General features: G+C 38.5%; 1 protein-coding gene across 1 annotated transcript; it reads right to left on the bottom strand.

Moving 5' to 3' along the window:
* Window positions 1–9,590: 9,590 nt before the first annotated feature.
* LOC148875768 (uncharacterized) lies at window positions 9,591–15,975 on the bottom strand. Its single transcript, XM_088965338.1, has 7 exons — window positions 15,106–15,975; window positions 13,441–13,581; window positions 13,244–13,357; window positions 12,978–13,151; window positions 11,989–12,104; window positions 9,956–10,040; window positions 9,591–9,856 (listed from the first exon to the last, which is right to left on the bottom strand). The coding sequence occupies exons 1-7, from the start codon at window positions 15,628–15,630 to the stop codon at window positions 9,851–9,853; spliced, it is 1,161 nt and encodes a 386-aa protein (XP_088821464.1). The 5' UTR covers window positions 15,631–15,975; the 3' UTR covers window positions 9,591–9,850.
* Window positions 15,976–19,229: the final 3,254 nt, after the last annotated feature.

Here is a 19,229-nt window from a genome sequence, read left to right as displayed (position 1 = left end):
TTAAGTCCATAATAGGAAGAGGGGGCAGCAGCCTTTAGACATCACAAGCAAGCAATACACATTCTTGTCTTCAGAGCTGAAATCACAAGAAGAGAGAATTTGCACTCTGCAAATACTCTCTTGCCGCCTCCTTCCTGTAGCTGTCGCCTATAGCAGTTCGATCTCCAATTCTTTGAAGATATCAAAATTGGATCTTGATACCAATCTTTTGGAGAAAAGATTGGTGGGAGTTGTATTCACAAGCCATCCAAGTGATTATTGAGAAGGATGAAGTTCTTTTGGAAGAACACTACTGATTCTGCTCCACCCTGCACTGCGCCATCTTCAGTGGGAGCAGATTTTGGATCCTTCCTTGGGCGTGAACACCTCCACTAGGAGATATTACTTCTCTATATCAGGTATTATCTCTCCCTACTCCTTTTGGTTCAGATCTAGTTCAGTTTATGGTTCAAGAATGATCCTTGAAAATATGATTTTCTAAATAGGGAATTCAATTCCCAGTTGAAGGGAGAGAAATTTTTGAAATTTGCCCCCTTATTCCGCAATCTTTGGGCGTCCATATGATGGATTTTCTATCCCTTTAGTGAGATCCTTAGCGGGGGGTCAAAACCTTGGTATGTTGGAATAGTCTGAGAATTCATCTGAGTGGGTGATCATAGTGACGGGATTAGCCCCTTTGTCTGACAAAGTAATGATCGGGGATGCACTCTCTCTGATGGAAACCAAACTACCGGCAATTGATTTCAATCGTTGGAATTTTGTTTTGCAAAATTTATATATATGATATATATTTATATATGGTTTCAAAATGTTTGCAAATGGTTTTAAATCCCAGGATCCATGTGAGTAGAGAGTGCAGCACTGTTCCTTGTAGCTGAGGGAGAGGTCCTTTCTTGTCGGGTAGTGCTTGATCATTATGGGCTGAGAGGTTAAGTGTGAGGCCATTTGGGATAATACCTGATGGGCTAATCTTGCATTTACCCACAATCCCTGGGTTTTTATAAGATGGCTTGGCCCAGGAAACACTTAGTGTAAGTGTTGGGCCCATAGGGTCCTTGTGATGGGTTCAAGGGGTTCACTGGGTTTTCTAGTGAATTCAGCTAAGTCTTGTAACAAAGGCTGGGCCAAACCCATGTGGTTGATGTGGAGATCAATGCTTGAGTCCCACGCCATACAAAGAAGCCCAATTGGGCAGAAATTTGGAAACTTATTAAGCACTATTTATTTATTAGGCCTAAAAGCCCTTTTCGAACTGGGCTGATATGATCACCCATTTAAGGGGGTGAATCTGCAGATAGGATTAACCTCCTGATGAGATCAGGAATGGGTTGATCTAATCTGTAGACATGATTAAGATTATCCCCTATCCAAATACAAATTTGGATTGGGATAACTCCTAATGGGATTAGGAGGTTTCTTAATCACTAAGAAAGGAGAAAACCCTAATCAAGAATTACAAGAATCTGACCTAGGGTTTTTGCAGTTAACACTCTCTGCATATCTGAGATAGGATCTCACCTCCCCTAAGCTGAAAACCGCATTCACGCCTCTTTCAGCCTTAGGGATCTCCTCCAGCCGCCGCCACCTTGCTACATAGTTTGAACTCCATTGAAGAGAAAATCAAGAAATATGTTCTTGATATCAGTCTTTGCTGAAAGGCTGATTTTTTTCGGTGCTCTAAGCCTCCAACGAGTTCTTGTGAAGAGCTTGGTATGTGAGACGTACACTGTTGGTTTTGCCCCACCATCGTTGTGTCATTTTCAACGGGAGCAGATCTTGGATCTTTCTTTGGGCGTGAACACCGACGTTGGGAGATTTTGATTCTCCGTATCAGGTATAACCCTTCCCCTAATCTTTGGTTTAGATGTGGTCTGGTTTGGTTCAAGCAAGATGATTGAATTTTGATTCTAAAATCAGGGAATATGATTCCCAATTGGAAGAAAGGTAAGAAATTTTTTAAATTCGCCCACCCATTCCACAACTTTTTGGCGTCCTTACGATGGATCCTACCATTCTTTCAGAGAACCCTTTCAAGCCGTGTGATCAATTACCAAGGAAAGAATGTGAAGATAAACATCCCGCTAACAATGCCTAGTCGTACCCTCTTAGCTATCACTTACTTGGTTTGGGATGATTTCATTAACCAGTCTAAGAAAGGTGGACCAGAAGGTAAGAATAAATTAAATATCAATAAAAAGAAGCTACATCATGTTGAGAAAATGATCAGAGGAGCTTTCACTAAACTCTATAAAGGGTTAGGTTCGTCATGATGAACAAGATGAACTCATGGCTTATTTGAGGGCAAAGACAGTGATTTGCGGATTCTCTATAAATGTTAACAGAGAAGGGTTCACCATGACGAGCAAGATGAAATCATGGCTTATTTGATGGCAAAGATAGAATAATTTGTGGATTCTCTATAAACACTAGCAGAGAAGGATTCGTCATGAGTTATTAACGGCAAACGTCACTCGCTCAACACAAATTTACTGAGGAGGAAGATGAATGCCCTTATTTGATATTTTTCAAAAAAAAATATATCTTATTTCTATTATTATATAAAATATATTATTTTTATTGACATTAAGGACAAAAAGTTGCCCTTAACAACTAGAAACCCTTCTTTAAATTCAATTGTGCCAAGATAAAAGGCAGTCAAAACAATGCAGGAGTGGAGAAAGAGACACTTTTTAGATTTGCAAAGATTACTTAAACCTGTATTGTTTTTCTAATGAATACTTCAATTTAACTACGGTGCATTTACTGATATTAGTTATACGCTAAATCCAATTCAGATCTCAACAAATTACATTAAAGATATCTTACTTTTCATTGGTTTCACAATTCGCCTTTAATAATGTGTACTTTGATATTGAACAAGAGGTGAATGAGTCAAATATATCATTGGTCCACCTCTTTTGCTGTGCACCATAGATTTTGTCTAAATACTTAAACCAGACCTGGTGCTTTGATCTTCACAAAAATTTCTCTGTATTTTAAATAAATAATTAAATATGCAAAGGCACCCTTTTGATAGCTGTACAGTACTATAATGGACACATTGAAATTATAAGTGTATCCCTAATATCAGTATTCACAGTGAAGATTTTATAAGATTGTCCGACTATGGTGTTTCTGCTTATACGAGAGGTTTAAATTCGACCCCAATAAAAATTTTGTTGTCATGGACAAAAGCAAAATTATAAAATTTTTGAAGCATTACATAATTTTCCATGAGGATGGTGCACATTCATTTGAAAGGAGCTTTTTGCAAAGGTCCAGTAATTAAGAAAGGCTTAAGTAATTTTCTTAACCAATCATCTATTGGCCTCGATCCGCTGCTTGCTTCGCTGTGTATCACTTGCTATATAATCAATCACAAATAAACACGTCAGTGTTTGGTATGTGTTTCGGATCCCCTCCCCCTTCACTCCAAGTCCCTAACACAATTTTAAGGCATTGAATGATGTCCGTCCCGTCTCCAAACCCCCAACCTCCAAGGTAGTTGGAGTAATAAAAGAATTTTGGTTTCGGCAAATCATAGTCTGGATGCAGGCCAAACAAGTTAGACACTCGTGACAGGCTGGACTACTGTATATGATTTTGTCTCCAACCCATTTGGTCCTGACATGATTTTCCTTTATAGCTATAAAATAAATAGCATAACACTACACTATTCATTAAAGCTAAGAGCCATTCAGGGCTAACTAATGGAAGTCTCAGCCTCTTTGTTGCCATGAAAGATGTATACTAGGGGTTACGCCAAAACTGCTATAGTAAGATTGCAGAGTACGACTTGAAGAAGCAAAAGAGAGATAATAAGCAGAGGATAATTTAATCTGAAAATCATTACTTGGGGCATTAAAACACAAACATTTAGGGATTGGTGAGGTATCAATTCGCCAACTAATCGAGTCTTGGCACAAATATAATTGATATTGGGTCATATATAGAGGTGAGTCGGTCGAGCAATGCAGTGATGATCATGACCAGGAAGTTGATGAGCGATGAGAAAGTAATATAAGAAATTGGTTTCCGTTTATTCAAGTCAGGAGGCATACTTCATTACTTCCTCGTTGTTAGTGTATAACAAAGCATTCTAGAATTATAGGACCGATTGTCCAGCTGAACCACTTATCTTGCCACTTGTCCAGTCTATTGAAACAATTACCATGTATATATAAACAGTGTTTTAAAAGGCATAGAAGGCATATGCCTAGAGGCACTCCCAAAATGCCCCGAGGCGTATGTCAGAGGTGCTGACACCTTTGAGACATACGCCTCTTGTGCTTTTTTCATGAGGCATGCTAGAGTTGTACCCCTTATGCACATCTGATATAAAAAGATAAAAAAAAAGAAAAAAGAAAAAAAAAAGGAAAGGAAAGGAAAAGCAAGGGAAAGGAAAGAAAAAGAAAGAGAAAAAAAATAGAGAAAATGAAAAGAAACAAAAGGGAAGAAAAGATAAGAGGAAAGAAAGTGGTTTGCCCACTACCCCTTCAGCTAGGAGGGGGTGGGGAGGTAGACCCCTTTCCCTCTTTTCAATGCAGCTTAATTTGTTTTTTTTTTCCTTTTTTTTTTAAGTTAGGGAGGTCTTGCTCCGCTTCGACAAGTGAGCGGAGCGAGTTCGCTTCCGCTTCGACAAGACCTCCCTTTCAACTAATGTCATGTATCTTTATTCTTCTTAATATAAAAGATTTTTATTAAAAATAAAGAAAAAATGAGACCCCCGCTTCCTCTTCATCCTCCTCCTAACCCCCCTACTCTTAATGAGGCTTGTGTTCTGAACTACACCTCACGCCTCTAGGTAGTGGAACGCCTCGCATCACGCCTCTATGTTTTAAAATATTGTTTGTAAATACTTGATAAGTGAAGTGAAAATTATATCAATTTTTTTTGCTCACTCCGATACCTATTCACATGGTACCAGAGCAGTAATAGATCTTGTTGTGTTCACCACCATTGTAAGTTTATTCCGATCATCGCTACAAGTATGTTTGATCACTGATTCTCATGGTGATGGATGGAGCTTTGAATTCAAATGTGATGCAGATGGTAGACCTTGGCTCGCCAAATTTTCTGCACGCTTTCGGACAACCCGAGAATGGCTTTGGTTTCGATCCTGCTCAACGGAGAAAATTAGCCGCTATGGCAATGAGCTATGAGAATCACCCTCCGAGCAAAAACTAAAATCTGCTTCATCAACCGATCTTTACCCTGATCGGTGATGGCTTTAGCAGAAGAGAATCTCTAGTTAAAATGCAACGCCATGGTTGCATCTTGGATATATAATTCACTGTCAAAAGATATATGTGGCAATGTACCTTTTGTTGAATCAACCTTTGAAATATGGAAGGAGCTTGAAGATCAATTTTCTCAAGGTGATATACCTCACATCCACCAATTCAAGAAAGATCTCAGTGGCCTGCAATAGGGAGAACTCACTGTAATAGCTTACTTCACAAAATTAATGACCTAGTGGGACGAATTGGTAGCAGTGACCCAGCTACCTGAATGCACATGTGGCATGAAATTCTTCATTGAAGAATGAGAAAAGGAACGAGTACATCAGTTCTTGATGGGGCTTAAAGAATCTTACAACACGGTAAGGGCAAACATCTTAAGTCATGAGCCATTGATGTTGATCAACAAAGTTTATGCCCTAATCCTTCAAGAAGAACGACATCAGTCGATATCTTCCCTCGAAGGTCCAACCTCACTTGAAGCAGCAGTGCTAAATGTGTCTTCACGACAAAACCAGTGCAATGCCACTACAACTAACTAGCAGTCACAATCAAAGTATCATTGTGGCCATTACAAAAACGGGCACACGAAAGACAGATGCTATGAATTGGTGGGTTACCCACCCAACTGGGACAAGTCACGTTCAAATTGCGCCAAAAGAAAACTCCAATGAATATACATCATTCAAGCTCAAATGCAGCAACAGATTCTTGTGAAAATGACACAAATTCTCTAGTCCCTGGATTCTATCTCCAGTAGTATGCCTAACTGATATCCCTCTTGAACAAAAACTCCTCTAAGACTATTGCAACAAATGTTTCTAGTAAGACTACAATGAACTCAATCCCCACTTGAATAATTTGATAGTGGTGCCTCAGACCACATGATTTCTTCACTCTCATCTTATAATAGTGTTGCTCTTTTTAACAAGCCAAAACATATACACTTGCCACATGGCAGCACCATTTCTACTACTCACAAAGGTTCCATTCGCCTAGGATCACACACCATCACTGATGTTTTACATCTTCCTAACTTTACATGTAACCTTCTTTTTGTTAACAAATTAACCCAACAACTCAACTATGTTTTGGTATTCTTCTCGACATTTTGTGTAATTTATGACTTAGCGTCGAAGATCGTGATTGGGGTGGGGCATCTACATAATAGCCTCTATCAATTCTTTCTTCTATCAAAGAGCTCCTCACTTCATGTTGTAGTCTCCAATAATAGTCCCAACATTTGGCATCGTTGACTTGGACACACTTCCAGATCATGTTTGACTCTCATCTCTGGTATACCAATTCTACCCCCGGGTGTTTGTTGTGATGCTTGTCATCAAGCAAAACAACATCGAATACCATTTCTTATCAGCAACAACAAGTCCACTGTACCCTTCCAACTAGTTCACTGCGATATAGGGGGTTTACAAGATACCATCCTGTACCAAAGCACACTATTTTCTTACTATAGTTGATGACTTCACAAAATGTACATGGGTTGACTTACTTCGCAATAAATTAGAAGCTGCCCCTTTTTACTTATATTTTTGTGCTATGGTTCAACCACAATTTGGACACAATGTACAAGTACAATGATTTGACAATGGGCTTGAGTTTTTATCAAAACCCTTCACTGCTCAAGGCATCATACATCATCATTCATGCATTGACACCCCACAATAAAATGGGGTAGCTAAAAGGAAACATCATTGTCTAATTGAAGTGGCCTATGCCCTTTGATTTCAAGCACACCTCCCTATCTCTATTTGGGGTGAGTGCTTAATGACTACAGTATACATCATCAACTGCTTACTAACCCCTCTACTGTCTGGGCTATCCCCTTATGAAATCCTATTCAAGCATCCTCCTTCATATGATCATTTTCGGATTTTTAGGTGTCTATGTTATGCTCAAATAAGGCCCCCACCATTTGACAAATTTTCCAGTCTAGTAGTTCGTTGTGCATTTGTAGGATATCCATTTGGTAAAAAATGATACTGTTTGTACGATATCCACACTCGTCGCATATTCAAAGCCCAAGACGTCACTTTTTATGAGTTTGAATTCCCTTAGCAACCCTCCTCCACATCTACCTCAAAACCAGCCCCTTCACCTATCTTTCCATCGCCACCAACACTTATACATGAGGTTGCCCATACTCAGCACATTGAGAACACAAGAACCCATTGAACTATTAAAACTCCAACTCGACTTCATGACCATGTTTATGACCTACCACCCTCCATGCACTCCTCTAGTACTCATGCTGTCACCTTCCTATCTAATGTTGAATCCATGGCATATGCCCAAGCTGCCAAAGACCCACGATGGTGTTAGGCCATGGCTGATGAAATTGTTGCATTAGAAATAAATCAAACTTGGACAATTGTCGATTTGCCTCTCACCAAAAGAGCCATTGGCTCCAAATGAGTGTACAAGATCAAACAAAAAGTTGATGGTTCCATTGAATGATTTAAATCTCGTCTAGTAGCCAAAGGCTACACACAAATTGAAGGATTAAACTACCATGATACCTTTGCTCCAGTAGAAAAATTGGTCACAGTTGCCTTCTTGTCGTTGTTGCCCTCAAAAATTGGGAACTCCACCGATTTGATGTGAACAATGCTTTCTTGCATGGAAAGCTTCATGAGGAAGTGTACATGACGATTCCTCCAAGTTTTGCTTCCAATGGTGATCATTGTTTTTGTAAGTTGCAAAAATCACTATAAGGTCTCAAGCAAACTTCTTGCATGTGGTTTCAAAAATTTACAAAGGCTCTTCTCACTATGGGATTCCATCAATCTTCCACTGATTACTCTCTTTTTACATGGTCTTTTGGAAATTATTTTGTTGCTGCCTTAGTCTATGTTGATGATGTAATTGTTATTGGCAATGACTCGACTCATATTGTTTCATTGAAGAAATATATCGATGATCAATTTCACATTAAAGATCTTGGACCTCCCAAATACTTCTTGGGCCTTGAAGTAACCCAATCATCAAATGGCATATTTTTAGGTCAATAAAAGTGCATCAATGACATCCTTACAGATACTGGGATGCAGGATTGCAAGGCATCACCTACACCAATGGAGCCCCATCAGCATTTCGATGATCCTAGCAGCCCATTGCTTGATGACCCAACTCAGTACAGATGGTTAGTGGGTTGTTTAGTTTATCTCACAATTACTCAGCCTGATATATCGTTTGCCATCAACATTCTCAGCCAGCATGTACATCAACCACACAAAGAACATTTTGATGCAGCTCTGCAAGTAGTATGGTACCTCAACGGCACACCTCTCCATGGAATTTTTCTCTCTTCCAATAGTGATCTCATTCTATGAGGATTCAGTGATTCAGATTGGGCCAGTTGTCCCATCACTCACCGATCCACCACTGGCTATCTCACAATGTTGGGCTCTTCCCCACTATTTTGGAAGACAAAGAAACAACCAACCATATCCCGCTCCTTGGCAGAAGCTGAGTATTGTGCCATGGCTAGCACTACAGCAGAACTTGTGTGGCTTCAACACCTCTTGACTGATTTGACCATCAGTCTCTCGTCTCCCACTCAACTATATTGTGATATATTGTGATAGTAAAGTTGCCTTGCACATAGCTTCCAACCCGGTGTTTCATGAGCAGACCAAACCCATCGACATTGATTGTCACTTCATTAGGGAGCATATTCAAAATGATTCACTCCAGACATTTCATCTCTCCAGCAACTGTCAACCAGCAGATCAACAAATTTCACCATCTTCTCTCCAAGTTGGACATCTCAGTTCTCCATGCTCCAACTTGAAGGGGGATGTTAGTATATAACAAAGCATTCTAGAATTCTTGAACTAATCGAGCATTCTAGGATTCTTGGACAAATTGTCCAACTGGCCCACTTATCTTGCCACTTGTTCAGTCTGTTCAGACAGTTAGCATGTATTTATAAATACTTGGTTAATGAAGTGAAAATAATCAATTTGCTCTGCTCGCTCCGATACCTGTTCACACTCGTAGATAGTTACATCAAAGGACAAAAGAAGTCTGCACCATGCGAAATAAGATTTTATCAAGATGAGTTGAATGGGATATTTGCCCAAAAAGAAACAAGTAGTGGTCCCCGATTTGGATGAAGAGAAACATCACCATTTATCATTACAGTTAAAAGTTGGTTGTTGTATTTGGTCTCATGGACAATGTACAGGCCACAGGGGGATTGTAGTTAAGATTCGTATGTGTAATGGTTGTCATGTTTTTATAAAAATGGCATTTGAAAATATCGTCATCTAAGCCTTATTCCAACTATATGATACATGATTCAGTGTATATAAGGAAGCAGATACGTGATTCTGGAAGAAAATTTTCTCCACTATATTCCATTGGTATAACCTATTTGATTACATTTGATCTCTGAAGTTAGGTCAAAATGACAATTCATACATTAGCCATTAGGTAAAGATGGATAATATTTTACATGACACATACATAACGAGTGCTGATGCATGGTGGATGATCAATAAGTAGTCTCTCCAGCTGCATCTCCCTACCACTTACCAAAATCATAGAATTAAGATATTCCATGCAACAGATATGTTCCTCCGTGCTATTTATTCCTGATAAAAAGAAGGCACAAGAATAGTAAGACATTAGTTTTCTGATGTGAAACATCTTTTACTTGGAAACAGGAAAGAGTGAGGGATCTTCTACCATACCTCAGGAGGACTCAGTGATGAAAAACTTGTATTTGATACCGATGGAGCCTCAGAGTTCCTTGCTTCTGACTTCTCATTTGAATAACTATCAAAAAGAAAAGACCATAAGGTTATTAGGCATATCCAAGAAGATGAATCAGTATAGTTGGATGGAGGCTAGAAACATTAATTTTATAATAGATTTTTCTTTTTTTCCTTACATCTATAGATTAAAAATTTTAAATGGCATGGGCATTCAAATAATGCACAAAGTGGTCAGAAGGGGAGGACCTGTAATGCAGCAGGTCCAACCAAGGAGATCCTGTATAACCACAGATCTCCCCACCAGACAATGGTAACCATCCAAATGATCAATTTCTTTTGGCCATCATGCAAATATGGCCAACAAACCTGAAGAGGTAATATCAAGTGGTTTAATTCAATAATTTTGCTTTAGGAAATCTTCTACTTTGGAATACCCAGAGCTCAAAATTCCTTGCACTCCAACATGGTATATTGTTAGGAGTTCAAGAGTTAGCAGGTCCTATTACAAACTTTTTTACCGAATACATAAATGTGCAGTCAGATGATTGAAACATTCTTCCGTGGATTTGTTGTTGTTTTATTATCTTTATGGCTGATTCAGACCATCTATCAGACAGGCAAAACACAGGGTTGTCCTCATGTCCAATCCCATGTCCATATCAGCCCTACACCCAACTTCATATTGGCAGTTTTCCTAATCAAGAGTAGCCAACCATGCTTTGAATTTCCTAATATAAAATGTTGTCAGTGAAAGAAACCCTATTTTGAAAGTGTTCATTAAAATAAGAAAGAAAAACTGTTATTTTGAACTTGGTTAGGTCTTTTGGGCCAATTTATCCCCATGAATAAAGGGTAGGAAGAGGAATATGGATACACTTTTGAGCTCCAAAGTAACATTCCTGGGTTACTTACGTTCATTAAATGACCTAGGTAGGAAATATGTTCCCTTATCACTTTCAAACTAATAATAGATCAGCCAATTATTTTCCAAGAAGATTGTTCCATTGCACAGATAATAGACCTATAATGCTGATAGCCTGATACCCAATTTTCCCCACAATGTAGTGAAAGAAAATGAAAAAGAAAATGAGAAAGCTTTGGTCTGGAACATGCACTTTGCATGGGGCCACAGTTATTCTCCAACTCAACTGTCCTTGATGGGACGAAAAGTATATGGTGCAATTTAATTTGCAACTAAGTCTCTTATCTATGAAAGATATATTTGAAACCTCCAACTTCCTAGGTTATGGAGGCATTAAATATGAGCATTTTTTTTTAATTTAGGTCACTTCTTTTTTCTAAATTCTAGTATTATGTGTTGATCTTTTTCTTGACAGATCATAAGTTACTTAAAAGTATTAGTATTTTATATTAATTGACATGTGGGTCCATAAGTTTTTCTTAGACCTAAGTTGAAATCTCATAACTTTTATTCAGCAATATAATCAAAACTTATGAGTTTGAACTCACTTTGGCAAATCTAGAGAGGCTTTCCAATTACCCATCCAATAAAACTGAAATATTTTGAAGAATTTGAAGTTTGAACACTCTCTCTTCTTTATCCAATAGAAGGTGAACTTCGGCTACATTGGTTATCATGTAGCCAAAGTGAGTTTTATTGGTTATCATGTTTTAGGTCTCTCTTCTTTATCCACCCTGCTCCACCAGGACCTTCTCTCCCATCATCCTACATTACCCCGTCTTATGGGGGGAAAACTGCATTGCATATGTCTCATGTGGAAAAGCATGAGGACAGTAAACTATCATAGAATTCTACCCAATGGAGAACCCTAGAATTTCTTAACACATGAAAATTGATAACTAGGTTTCAACCAGAGCTGGTTGTTACCAGTACGGAAAACAATAAATAATAAATTTTGGTCTCTTCTAATAGAAATGCAAGTATTCTTCTGATTATCCTAATTCAATACTATCTTTATAATAGAAAATAGCATGTCCTTAGAATGGGTAATCTTCAATATCTCTGAGTGGATCTGCTATATACTTACGTTGATAATATAGTCACCCAAACAAGCTCCACACAATCCACCCAAAGTAGCCTTTGTTCAACTGGAATCACACCATAAGTAATCAGGTGAGCAAATGGCCAGAGTTTCCATCCTGCCTGTAAAGTAAACCATGTCCAGGAAAAAAAAATGTTAACCATGTAAACAGTACACAGTGAACACCCATATACAAATTAGTGTTGAAAAACTAAATAACCAATTGTACTTACTGTGACTTGAACTAAACAATGAATTGTACTCACAGTCTCATAGCTAAAGAATGCACTCTTATTCCCTCAATCATGACTTGAACTAAGTTTCAAAAATCAACTTTATAAACTTTGAATTTTACTTGTATTCAATAAGCACCTGACTGCAAGTCCTTCAAGTATCTGAAATCATATCATGACACTTAGCCATGATTTTAGTACTTGACCAAATTAACCGAATATTTTGGACAAGCATTTTAGATTTTTCAGGTGATATAAGAGACGAACTATCTATGTCACCCAGATTGAATTGACTAACTCAGAACAAAATAGCTATGTGCATGAAGACATTAATTTAAACATTGTACCAACTTTTAGGATGTTGTCCTTCATTGGAATGATACCCTACATAGTGATGGACAAGAAACAACAACAGGAACAAGAGCATATAAGAAGAGTGGTGCTAGGCCAGTCTTGGGGCCCATCATTTGGGCCAGTGCTAAAAGGCTCAGACGCTAGGGACTGATCCTATGATAATCCTCAGAACTGTTCTAACATCTTTCTACAATTACACCACATCTCCTTAACAGATGGCTTGGACCAGTCTACCCCTCCCAAGACCCCCAATAGCTTGGACCAACATTGGGGAATGGGCATTTTCTATGGTCAGAGGAGAGGTGGAAAGCAAAATTTCCAACTAGGTTTGATCATCTTAATACATTTCCCATAAGAAGAACTTGAAAATGAGAAATGGTAAGGAGGGAGAACGGATAATTTTCTTACAGTTAGCATGGGCCAAAACGTCGCCTTCAGTTCACTAAAGATATTGGATGGAGATTCAAATCGCAAGAATCCCAATATTACATAGTAGATGCTGTTCCAGATTGCTGCCCATGCAGTTTGGTCAAATATGACTTTGGCAGGGACCACCCACCAGTCCTGGAAAGGAAAGAGTGCCTGGAAGACAGAGGATTCTGTGTTGGGCTTGAAATAAAATATACTAATAAGCACAATAAATAGCTTTAAGAAACACAACCATGATTTATCACCTCACAGAACTGGTAATAATAATGAGAAAGTGATCCATGAAGAGAGAACCCAACAAGGCTTGATCTGAACATCCGTGCCCTGTCAAACTCAAAAAGAGGTTTTCCTTCGTAGCACTGCAAATTTATTAGGCCATGATCAGAAGGGGAAAAAGTAAATATAAAAATAAATATATTTTTCTTTTAAGATGCAGACGTACTTGTGCAATCCAATCTCCTAGAGAATAGACAACCCCACTGATCATCATTTTGGCTAAAACAGGGTTTGTTTTCAAAGCTTCCTCATAAGCACTCCAGTTGTGTTGAGGCGCATACCTTAGTATCTCATAAAGGGTCCATCCCTAAAGAAATAAGGAAACATGAGTATAAGTAGACAAATCAAGAAACAATCTTGTTATGTCTAATGAGACATGGAGCAAGAAACAAAATTCAGATTCCAGTTATAATTCTTGTGCAATATTCAAAAAAAAAAAAGAAGTAAAAAAGGAAGGAACTAATTTAAAATTTCAAAGAGGATAAAAAATATTAAAGAAAAACAGAGATAACAAAAAGTAGGCATTTGATGTCAAAATTATGAAAACAAAGCCACAGGGCTTGGAAAGAAATAGAAAAACCATCCACTTCATAGTTAAAGCACCACAAACCGAAGGCAATAAATTGTTATAAACTAAAAACCTCTACCCACAACCAGGACAAGAAACATAAATTTTATAGCATAATAAAATGAGGAATAAAAACCACCCATCTGAAAACCCCAAGGCATGAAACGAAACTGGCATAGCCAAAATTACCCATCCAATCCTCGACAAACACGTGAAGTACCCAGAGGGCAAACTCATCACTTCGTAGGCTTCAGGGGGCATCCCTGGTATTTTGCCCCTGGCCTTAATGGCAAGCTCCCCTCGGAGATTTTATGACCTCGGCCAAGTTCTCAGGCTCATTAATGCCAAGGTAATGCTCAGCCATGTGATCACTGTCTTAATGAGCTTGGTCTTTGTTGTAATCTGACGTGCGGAACTGTTGCAAGGAATCCGTAACTCAACCATCAATAGGGGTAAGGAGCCACAGGTACCTCTCTTACGCTCTCTAATTCTCATTCTTGCTCTTGCTCTTGTCTCACCTTGGCACTTCGGCTTTTCAATCACCTCAGCTACCTTAACCATCGGAGTCGTCGCCCCCGAGACCCATCCTAGGGCCTCAAATGTCTTTTCTCTGCTTGTAGGTGAGGCCTATGACCAGATCACCTTGGTAATTCCCAATACAATCTCTGGTAGCATCACAAACAATCAAGAGTGCATACGAGAGGAGAAACCGGGGGGGGGCAGGAATTCATGGAACTCCCCAATCCCCAACAAAAAACATATAAGACGAAATTTACTAAAATGAGTCATTTCATGATAAAAGTTATTATTTTGATAATTTCCCACAACCATTCACTTCCGAAGTATCTAACACCTCTAGACCAACCAAGAGAAAAGGGCATATTATTATCTTCATATCATCAAAATCACAGGAAAAGAAGATTTCCAAATCATGCAAGCAAACTGATTAGTGCAAATGCATTTCATGGAAACATCCCATACTATATTACTCAAATACCCAGCTCTTTCTATTTCCCTATTTTTTTGTTTTCTTTTTTTGGTGGGGGGATTATTATTATAGGTTTGCCACCAATAAAGTTACCGACGTTCAGTTGATATCTTCCTATTGAAATCATTCGAATGAAATAATCACACAGAAACTTATAAGGCATATAATTGTCTATTTTAAACATCAACAGAAATACAAATAAACAAATCCTCTGTAATTACAATGACAAACCAATATGGTAATTCCAATTGAAAATGGTAAATGAGATCACTCACATGCCAGTAATCATGGTCGATGGTAAGCAATTTAGTGATAGCGAAGGTACCGGCAGCAAGGACAATAGTAGCGTTAATTGCTCGGTCGATTAACTTATCAATATCTTCCTCTTCCCCCTTCCCATCCGAAGGTACAGACGAAGAAGAAGAAGAAGAAGAGAACCCCTGAAAATCCCCAGCTCCCTCGAACGATAACCGGCCCTCATTGGCGAACCCACCAACCTGATTCAAACTCTCACCTTCCCTCTCTCTTTCAATTCGAGCAACCACTCCGTCTTGTTGGTCCGTCGAATCACTACTCCGAACTGGAATCACGTCAAGCTCTTCAGCTACAGACAGAACAACCCAATCTGTTCTCTTTCTTCTCAAGAAACCCGAATTTCCCGACTTGTGAGCTTTACAGGAGTTCCGCAAAGACGAACCAGATAGACCCTTTACAGTAAAATTGCACCTAGCTTTCGATTCTCTGGCGGGTTTCGCGACTGGAAGAAATCCCTGGGCTGTAACACTATTTACAGAAGCCATGTTCCGGTTCAGTCGGGAAGAACAAGGCGATTGATAAGACAGAAATCAACCGTTCCAGTTTCTCCAAGTCAGGGATGACTGCAGCGAGAAGCTTTTAAAGGTGGTCAATTAACAAGAGATAATAGTAAGTAGTAACACGAGACAACGTATTAATATAATTTGTAGTTAATGGCCGTTGATCATCCAAAGGACGGGAGATGCCACGTGTTAACAAAAAATTAGATGTCATGCCAAGTAAGCATTTTTATCTCATCGGACGGGAGATATCTGACAGACGAATTGGGCTTTCAGAAAGAAAGCACAAGAGACGACGAGTCGACTCCGAGTCACAGCCTAGGATATTCTGTTGAACTGTTGCTACATTCATTATTCCATATATTTGGGGGCAGATGAATGCAGTCCACAAAAAGAAAAAGATTCTTTTTGTCATGTGGTTATTGGTTGTTAGTACGTCAACCACACGACTTCCCATGCCAAACTCTTGAAATTTAATCCATAAAAAAAAATCTTGGAATTTAATAATACAAAGAAAAAATATTGAAATTTTGAGTAATAGAATGGTCCAATAAAAGCCCAGCTTGGGGCAACTGGATCTTAAATTGGACCCTATTGTTGCTATGCTTTTGTGCAGCTGAGAAAAAAGGACCCTTGATCCGAGGCAAATCCATTTCAAATAAGAGCCATATATATTCCTATCCATAGTCATTATTTTAAAAAGTTTGAGGCCCTGTTTGTTTCAGGAGTCTGGAATGGAAATCTAAAATAGAATGGGCTATTCTGATTTCAACTGAAGACATTATTAAGACCTGGAACTGGAAGGATTCAAATAAGACCTGGAGCTTTATCGAATCCATTTTGTAACCTAATAATGATATTTAAAATTATTATTTATTAATATTAATTTTATAAAACTCAGAAAAATAAATAAATAAGAGATATGCAAATAGCCAAATAGAGACGTTTAGCGGCCGTTCCAATTCCATAGCTCTCTCTTTAGGCTGTGTATCGTGTAATGGCGTCAAACGTCCAGGCTTCACAAAATCTTTTTATGGCCATGAAGGTTTCTCGTATCTGATTTTTTTTTTTATTATTATTATCTCCAGTTGTGTAAGGAGAATAAACAAGTTGATGGGTTGAAAGCTTGCAGGGAAAATCACAATGCATTGCAATTTGCAATCTCAATTAATGTATCAATTGGAAAGATTATGTACTGGGCCCCACTTCATTTATATATGGCTATTACAAGCCCATGGGATATTTGAGTAGATCTAAGGCCCAGGAATTCATTGCGTCAGTCAGGTACACATGGATTTATCGTTGATAAATGAGAATGAAAACAGCCTGAGAAGTGAGAAAGCAGAAAACTTCAGGTGGGTCCTTACTCCTTACTAGTCCTATGAAGCCACGGAAAGCTATCCAATTCCAAGCCCACCGGATATCCACGATTTATGGGCCCGTGGGTTGCGGGTTGCCCTTACAGAACGTTAACGTTAAAATATGGGATAGCCGGTATGGACCGTATGGTTGCGTATCATGCAAGTGAAAACTATTTTAAGGGCCTGTTTGATTTGTAAGAGTAGGGGTCTGGAATCTGAATTTAAATAGGTCATTTTGATTTTAATTGTTTGTTGGGCAGAATCGAATTCCATTTCCATTTCTGATAAGATGACATTTTCATTTGAGTGAATGACTATTCCCTCCCCCTCCTTTGAAAATGAAATCCCATTCTAACTCATTTCAATTCTTACTCGAATTATCCAAAATATTGAAATCTCTAAACCTTGATTGAACCTTGATTCTACACAAAAATTTCAAGCCTCCCCGGAGAGAGCATTTTTCTGCTGAAATTATGTAAACCACTCGCATATTAGAGGTCTTGCTTGAACGTGGAATTTCAAGTTTGTCCTTTGTTTAGATTTTTTAGGTGGTTACGTACCGCTTGTCACGGTGGAAAATTAGAAATGGAATGTCTAAGAGCTCTGGACTGGACTGTAGTCTCTAGCCATTGACAGGCCAACTGGCCTCACAGCATATTCCTTGGGCCCATGATACAACGTGAACCTCCCTGCATTTCCTCTGTGGTAGAGATGCCATGATAACCAATGTAGCCGAAGTTCACCGGCCGTGTCATCCTTGAATTTCACATCTCTAAGTCAACATTTTCTGCATATATTTAAAAGAGCCTAAAAGAAAAAATAAATGATTTTGTTAAATTTTCTTAGCATGTGTTGGTAATCGTCTGTGGTCACTTTCGAGTTTCGAATATGCTGACCTGCTGACCGCTTTCACCCAACCACACATTGGAAATATCGATTTGAAACCAATGTTCCTGATGTGCAACGGCCAGTAGTGTGCTGTGGCCATTGGGAATATCGTCACCTTCTACATTCTTCTGTTTTGTGTAATGAAAATACAATAAAACGTATTACATTTAACAAATTCCTAGTCAATTTTGAAAGGCAAATACGATATACCCAAATGCCAAAGAATAAAAAGCCTAGTTACTCTCATCAAACATCTCATAGAATGGATTAAAATCATAAAAAGAACAAACTGAAAGATTAAAAATAAGAACAGGATATTATGATAAGTTTACTGTTATTAATCAAAGCGAAAATTTCTTAAATTATCTTTGTCGTTTAATTAATTGTATCCTGTAAATTTTTTAAACTATCTAATTGACTAATTCTATCCTTACTGTTTACATACTCACAATTGACATCATCAATAAATGCTAACGGAAGAACTCGAAATGTCAAAATTATCCTAACACACATGAATGCAGTAGGAACATCTTCCTGTGAACTGAAGATGTTTCCAATGCATAGTAGCTGTGAAGTCGGTGTGAAGAGCAGATCCGGTCTCTCCCCCGACAAGGCCATCCACACTGGACTCTCTCACCCCAACGTGCGCGTCTCTAAAATATATTGAAAAAGGGAAAATATTTAATGAAAAAACTGAAAAAAGCATGAAGAGAGACCACCACTACCGCCACTGTCACAATTCCTACCTTCACCTCTAGAAAGAAAAATGTTTAATGCCTTGTCTCCCTCTGAAAACCTTTTCAAAATTTCTGTAGGTATTCCATTTTCACGTTTTCTATTGACACCAGCCAAAACTGAGAAACGACGGCATCTGGATCCTTGAACATTGCGGCATCTGGATTCTTGAGCAATACAAAATCGTATCCCTTGAATTTTCAGATGTTCTTATTGGTGATCACCTGTAACGGATAACACTGTTATCTGTGGATTAGGAGATTACTAATCTTATCTCCTTGTAGTTGTTATCTGCTTGTAACACTGTTATCTGGATTTTCTTTCAGGTACAATAAGACGAGGTTCATTTTCCCATCTTCCTTTTCCTTCTGGAAAATGTTGAAGCAGCCATAACAGATCAAACGAGAGATAAGAAACAAAGAAAAACATTCATAAAGATCGAAGTGGTTTAAAATATTTACCTTGTAGCTCTGTATAACATTCAGCAAACGACTAGAGATCATCAGCAACTCTGTGAGATATGGAGTTGGGCACCTCATCAGGTGTTTTAGTAGGGCTGGAGCCATGAAACATGAGGCTGGAAGAACCAGCGCATGCACA

This window comes from Nelumbo lutea, chromosome 1, assembly GCF_056320005.1.
Source record: "Nelumbo lutea isolate HS-2025 chromosome 1, American lotus-T2T, whole genome shotgun sequence".
Classification (NCBI taxonomy): Eukaryota; Viridiplantae; Streptophyta; class Magnoliopsida; order Proteales; family Nelumbonaceae; genus Nelumbo; species Nelumbo lutea.
This window is presented reverse-complemented; position numbering and strand designations above follow the sequence as displayed.

Excerpts from the sequence above, each read along its gene's own strand:
- LOC148875768 (XM_088965338.1), bottom strand. The coding sequence starts at position 15,630 with ATGGCTTCTGTAAATAGTGTTACAGCCCAGGGATTTCTTCCAGTCGCG. Across the intron at positions 12,105-12,977 it reads CGTTTTGGCCCATGCTAACT|GCAGGATGGAAACTCTGGCC; the intron begins GTAAGAAAATTA and ends TTTACTTTACAG. Across the intron at positions 10,041-11,988 it reads TGGGTGACTATATTATCAAC|TTATTCAAATGAGAAGTCAG; the intron begins GTAAGTATATAG and ends TCTTTTTGATAG.